General features: G+C 53.0%; 1 protein-coding gene across 1 annotated transcript; it reads left to right on the forward strand.

Moving 5' to 3' along the window:
• Positions 1–625: 625 nt before the first annotated feature.
• On the forward strand, positions 626–3442 carry LOC139790858 (serine/arginine repetitive matrix protein 1-like). The gene is made up of 6 exons (XM_071732660.1): positions 626–876; positions 968–1070; positions 1180–1331; positions 1838–1941; positions 2051–2302; positions 3154–3442. Exons 1-6 carry the CDS (start codon positions 626–628, stop codon positions 3378–3380), a joined length of 1089 nt encoding a protein of 362 aa, XP_071588761.1. The 3' UTR covers positions 3381–3442.
• Positions 3443–5942: the final 2500 nt, after the last annotated feature.

Genomic DNA, 5942 nt, shown 5'->3' on the forward strand with positions numbered 1-5942 from the left:
TCTGGTCCGCACCTCCCTGAAGATTAAGACAGAAGGTTGGGAATTTTGGGGAGGGGTCACTCAGGGGGGGGGGGGGGGATGTGACAGTGGGACCCCCCTCCCCCCGGAAAAAAAAAAAAAAACCCAAAAAATCTGTTCTCACCCCACCAGGGAACTTGGACGTGGCCAACATGGAGCTGCGGGCGGTGATCAAGAAGATCTGGAAGAGAACCAAGCCCAAACTCTGGACGAGGTCATCCCCCACCGAGGGTGAGTGCGTGGGACCCCCTCGTGGGTGGGGGCGTCACCCACCCCACCAAAACCCTTTTTTGGGGACACCCATTGTGTTCGTGTGTGTCCCCCCCCCAGAGGAAGAGGTGACAGTGGGGAAGTTCTACGCCACCTTCCTGATCCAGGATTATTTCCGCAAATTTCGGCGGCGGAAGGAACGGGGGATGTTGGGCCCCACGGGCAACGAGTCCGCGCTGCAGGTGAAGACCCCCTCCCCAAATTACTGAGGGGGGGGGGGGGGATATGTGGGGGGTGGTCTTGAAGGTGACCCCCCCACCCCCCCTTTCCCAGGCGGGTCTGCAGACGCTGCAGGCGTTGGGTCCCGAGATGCGGCGGGCGCTGAGCTGCGACCTAAATGGGGAGGGGGGCGACGCTGAAGCCGCCCCCCACCCCGAGGAGGAGGAGGAGAGGAGCAGTTGACCTACGCCGTAAGCCCCCTCCCCAAAATCCCCCCCCCCCCAAGACCACGCCCACAACGCTAAGACCACGCCCACCAAAGCCCCCCCCATTTATTCGCAGCCCCCCGAGACGCTCTACGGCTCCGCTCCACCGACCCCCCTGCAGCCCCCGCCGAGGGGAGGACCCCGAGCCCCCTCCCCACCGCAGGTAAAGGGGGGGGGGGGGTGAGGGTTTTGGGGGGGGGGGGGCGGCGTGGATGCAGGGGTCCCCACGCCCCCCCCCCCCCCACTCCGTGCAGGAGGCACTCGGAGGATGTGGCCCCCCCCGAGGACGAGGAGGAGCCGGGGGTCCCCGAGGAGGAGCCGGGGTCTCAGCCCCCCCCAGCGCTGGGACGCGGAGAGGTACGGGGTAACCCCCCCTCCCCCCACTTAATTTTTAATTAATGAAGCTCGGGTGGGGGTGGGGGGGGGTCCTCAGTGCTGACTCCCCCCCCTCGTGTGACCCCTGCAGAGTGCTGGGACCCCCCCACACCCCACGCTGGTCCGGGGAGATACCGAGGGGGGGGTCTCTCCCCCTGCCCCCCCGACACTTCGCGCTCCGCAACGGGACCCTGGAGGGGCAGCAGCTCAAGAGACGGCGGCTCCTGCCCCCCACCCCCGCAGGTAAAGGACGGGGGGGGCTCCACGAGGAGACCCCAGACCCACCCACCCACCCCCGACCTCCCACGAGTGGGTTTTTTGGGGAGGGGGCCACAGTGACACCCCCCACCCCCTCCCTTAGGTCACAATCCCTCCCTCACCATCCTCCAACTCGAGACCCCCTGACCCACACACACTCTCCCCCCCACGCGTGGATTTTTAGGGGTGGGGACACCCCCACGACCTTCACGTGGGTTTTTGGGGAGGGGGACACTCCCCACGAGTGGGTTTTTTTGGGGAGGGGGCCACAGTGACACCCCCCACCCCTCCCTTAGGGCACAATCCCTCCCTCACCATCCTCCAACATGAGACCCCCTGACCCACACACACTCTCCCCCCCCACGCGTGGATTTTTAGTGGTGGGGACGCCCCCACGACCCTCGCGTGGGTTTTTGAGGAGGGGTACACTCCCCACGAGTGGGTTTTTTTGGGGAGGGGGCCACACTGACACCCCTCACCTCCCCCTTTAGGTCGGAAGCCCTCCTTCACCATCCAGTGCCTGCGGCGCCAGCGCAGCTGCGAGGACGAACCCATCCCGGGCACCTACAACCCCACGGGACCTCCACGGTCACAGGTGACACGCGTGGGGGGGGGGGGGTGACACACAACACCTACGCGGTTGTCACTGTCCCCAACCCCCCCTCACACCCTCTCCCCACCCCCACCCTCTCCTCCTCCCGCAGGGTTACGGCAGCTCCGAGACCTGGAGGCTCGGGGGCTCCTCCCACGCGTGGGCCACCGCCCCCACGCGCGGCCACGTCCTCTACGCCCCCCTCATCCTGGTGGAAGGTGGAGCCGACCGATAGCGGCGGTACCGGCAGCCTCCCCCCCCTCTCCAGGTGGTTCTTGGGAGACCGACCCGGTCCGCTCCGGTTCAGACCCTGCAGCCCGGGGGACGCCTTGGCCCGGGGTCGGCGGACAGTTTGGTGGAAGCGGTGAGGAGGTTTTGGGGTGAATTGTGGAAGATTTGGGGCTCTGATCCGCAGCGGTTTGTGGCGGTTTTTTTTTAGGGGGTTGGGGGGGCTCGGTTGAGGTCTTCTTCGAGGATTTTGGGGCGTTTTAAGGGGATTTTATCTCAGTTTTTAACTCGGTTCGGTTTGGGTCTGACTGGAGGTGGAGACCATTTTGAGGCATTTCTCATCGTTTTGGGGGTCACCACTTGGTTGGGGTTTTCCCCCTCCCCCCAAAAAAGATAGAGGGGGTGGTGACAGGAGTTTTGGGGTATTTTGGGTCAGATCCGCAGCATTTTGTGGGTTTTTTGTTAGGGGGGTTGGGGGGGTTCGGTTGAGGTCCTCTTCGAGGATTTTGGGGCGTTTTAAGGGGATTTTTAACTCACTTTTTAACTCTCTGGGTCTGACTGGAGGTGGAGACCATTTTGAGGCATTTCTCATCGTTTTGGGGGTCGCCGCTTGGTTGGGGTTTTCCCCTCCCCCAAAAAACATAGAGGGGGTGGTGACAGGAGTTTTGGGCATTTTGGGTCAGCTTTGGGCTTGCTGAGAGCCATTTGTACACCTGATGTTGATTTGGGGAATTTGGGGGCCCATTGGGGGACGGGGAAGTCACTTTGGAATATTGTGGGATTTGGGGCAGTCGGGGGCAGTTTTGGGTTATTTCTTGATCTGGGGGGCGCCATTTTGTGGTAAGTTTTGGGGCACCTCGGGGCGTATTTTTTGAGAACCCTTTGGGTTTCAAGATCAAGTTCTGACCTTTCCCTTGGGGGGTTTGGTTTTGGTTTTGTTTTTTTTTTGGGGTGCTCTGCTGCCATCCCCTCTTGTCGTTTTCCTAGGTCCTCATCTCGGAAGGTTTGGGGTTGTTCGCCCGGGACCCCAATTCGTGGCCGTGGCCAAACGGGAGATCGCCGACGCCTGCGATATGACCATGGATGAGATGGAGAGCGCGGCCGCCGATCTCCTGACGCGGCGACGCTCCACCCCGCGCCCAACGCCGGCACCGCCGCCGTCTACAGCGACGAAGAACGCTGCGGCCGCCGGCCGAGGAGGAGCTGGCGGATGAGATGGCGTGTGTCAGGGGGATGTAAGGGGGGAAAAAAATGTGACTAAAGGGAGGGGGAGTGTGTGGGAAAAAAAATGAAAAAAAAAAAAAAATTGGGAAAAAAAAATAATTTTGAGTTAAAAAAAAAGCGCGTCGAAAAAGGGAGGGTTAAGGCGGTAAAAAAGGGAGGGGTAAGGCGTCAAAAAAGGGAGGGATTTTACCTCGAGAAAGGGAGGGTTAGTGTATCAAAAAAGGGAGGGTTTTTAACCTCCAAAAAGCGAGGGTTAATGCATAAAAAAAGGGAGGGTTAAGGGATCATAAAGGGAGGGATTTTACCTCAAAAAAGGGAGGGTTAATGCATTAAAAAAGGGAGGGTTAATGCATCAAAAAAGGGAGGGTTCATGCATATAAAAAAGGGAGGGATTTAACTTCAAAAAGGGAGGGGTAAGGCATTAAAAAAGGGAGGGTTAATGATAAAAAAAGGGAGGGATTTTACCTCAAGAAAGGGGGGGTTAATGCATAAAAAAAGGGAGGGTTTTTACCTCCAAAAAGGGAAGGGTAAGGCATTAAAAAGGGAGGGTTAAGGGATCATAAAAGGAGGGGATTTTACCTCAAAAAAGGGAGCATTAATGCATTAAAAAAGGGAGGGTTAAGGATCATAAAAGGGAGGGATTTTACCTCAAAAAAAGGGAGGGATAAGGCACTAAAAAAGGGAGGGATTTTACCTCAAAAAAAGGAGGGATTTTACTTCAAAAAAGGGAGGGCAAGGCATTAAATAAGGGAGGGTTAATGCATTAAAAAAGGGAGGGATTTTACCTCAAAAAAAAGTGTGGCGTCTCCAGAATGGTTCAAAGGGAGTTTGGGTCTTCAGAGGGTCAATACATCAAAAAAGGGGGGGATTTTGCCCTTGAAAAAGTGAGGATTAATACATAAAAAAACGGGGAGGTTTTACTTAAAAAAAGGGAGGGGTTTTAACCTCAAAAAGCAAAGGTTTCACCTCAAAAAAGGGAGGGGATTTACCTTAAAAAAACAAGAGGGATCTTATCTCGGAAAGTGGTTCACCTCCAGGAAAATAATACCCAGAAACAAAAACCACCAATCTAAAAACCCCCAACTTTTAACCTCAAGAAAGATGGCTTAACCTCAAAAAAAAAAAAAAAAAAAAAAAAAAAAAAAAAAAAAAAAAAATTATTTACCTCAGGAAGGGGATTTTACCTCAGGAAAAAGACTTTTTTCTTCAGGGAGTAGAGTTTCACCTTAAAAAAGGACTTTTTACCTCAGGGAGGGGGATTTTACCTCAGGAAAAAGGACTTTTCACCTCAGGGAGCAGAGTTTTACCTTAAAAAAGGACTTTTTTACCTCAGGGAAGGGGATTTTACCTCAGGAAAAAGGACTTTTTACCTCAAGGAGTAGAGTTTACCTTAAAAAAGGACTTTTTTACCTCAGGGAGGAGGATTTTACCTCAGGAAAAAGGACGTTTTTACCTCAGGGAGTAGAGTTTTACCTTAAAAAGGACTTTTTACCTCAGGGAGGGGGATTTTACCTCAGGAAAAAGACTTTTTACCTCAAGGAGTAGAGTTTTACCTTAAAAAAGGACATTTTACCTCAGGGAGGGGGATTTTACCTCAGGAAAAAGGACTTTTCACCTCAGGGAGTTGAGTTTTACCTCAAAAGGACTTTTTTACCTAAGGGAGGGGGATTTTACCTCAGGAAAAAGGACTTTTTACCTCAGGAAAAAGGACGTTTTACCTCAGGGAGTAGAGTTTCACCTTAAAAAAGGACTTTTTACCTCAGGGAGGGGGATTTTACCTCAGGAAAAAAGACTTTTACCTCAGGGAGTAGAGTTTCACCTTAAAAAAGGACTTTTTTACCTCAGGGAGGTGGATTTTACCTCAGGAAAAAGGACTTTTTACCTCAAGGAGTAGAGTTTTACCTTAAAAAAGGACTTTTTACCTCAGGGAGGGGGATTTTACCTCAGGAAAAAGGACTTTTTACCTCAAGGAGTAGAGTTTTACCTTAAGAAAGGACTTTTTTACCTCAGGGAGGAGGATTTTACCTCAGGAAAAAGGACTTTTTACCTCAAGGAGTAGAGTTTTACCTTAAGAAAGGACTTTTTTACCTCAGGGAGGAGGATTTTACCTCAGGAAAAAGGACTTTTTACCTCAGGGAGTAGAGTTTTACCTTAAAAAGGACTTTTTACCTCAGGGAGGGGGATTTTACCTCAGGAAAAAGGACTTTTTACCTCAAGGAGTAGAGTTTTACCTTAAAAAGGACTTTTTACCTCAGGAAGGGGATTTTACCTCAGGAAAAAGGACTTTTCACCTCAGGGAGTAGAGTTTTACCTTAAAAAAGGACTTTTTACCTCAGGGAGGGGGATTTTACCTCAGGAAAAAGGACTTTTTACCTCAGGGATTTGAATTTTGCCTGAAAAAAAAGACTTTTTACCTCAGAAAAAAGCCGATTCCTCCTGGCTGATCAGAGCTCCCTCCGCCGCCTCCTCCCCGGGGCGCCAATCGGTGCCAATGGCGAAGCTCCCAGGGCCCCCCCCCAAACAAAAATAACCAAACCACCCCAAAAAAAAAG

The sequence above is a fragment of the Heliangelus exortis genome, unplaced genomic scaffold (genome assembly GCF_036169615.1).
Source record: "Heliangelus exortis unplaced genomic scaffold, bHelExo1.hap1 Scaffold_284, whole genome shotgun sequence".
NCBI classification, from domain to species: domain Eukaryota; kingdom Metazoa; phylum Chordata; class Aves; order Apodiformes; family Trochilidae; genus Heliangelus; species Heliangelus exortis.

Excerpts from the sequence above, each read along its gene's own strand:
- LOC139790858 (XM_071732660.1), top strand. The coding sequence starts at position 626 with ATGGGGAGGGGGGCGACGCTGAAGCCGCCCCCCACCCCGAGGAGGAGG. Across the intron at positions 877-967 it reads GAGCCCCCTCCCCACCGCAG|GAGGCACTCGGAGGATGTGG; the intron begins GTAAAGGGGGGG and ends CACTCCGTGCAG. Across the intron at positions 1,332-1,837 it reads CCTGCCCCCCACCCCCGCAG|GTCGGAAGCCCTCCTTCACC; the intron begins GTAAAGGACGGG and ends CTCCCCCTTTAG.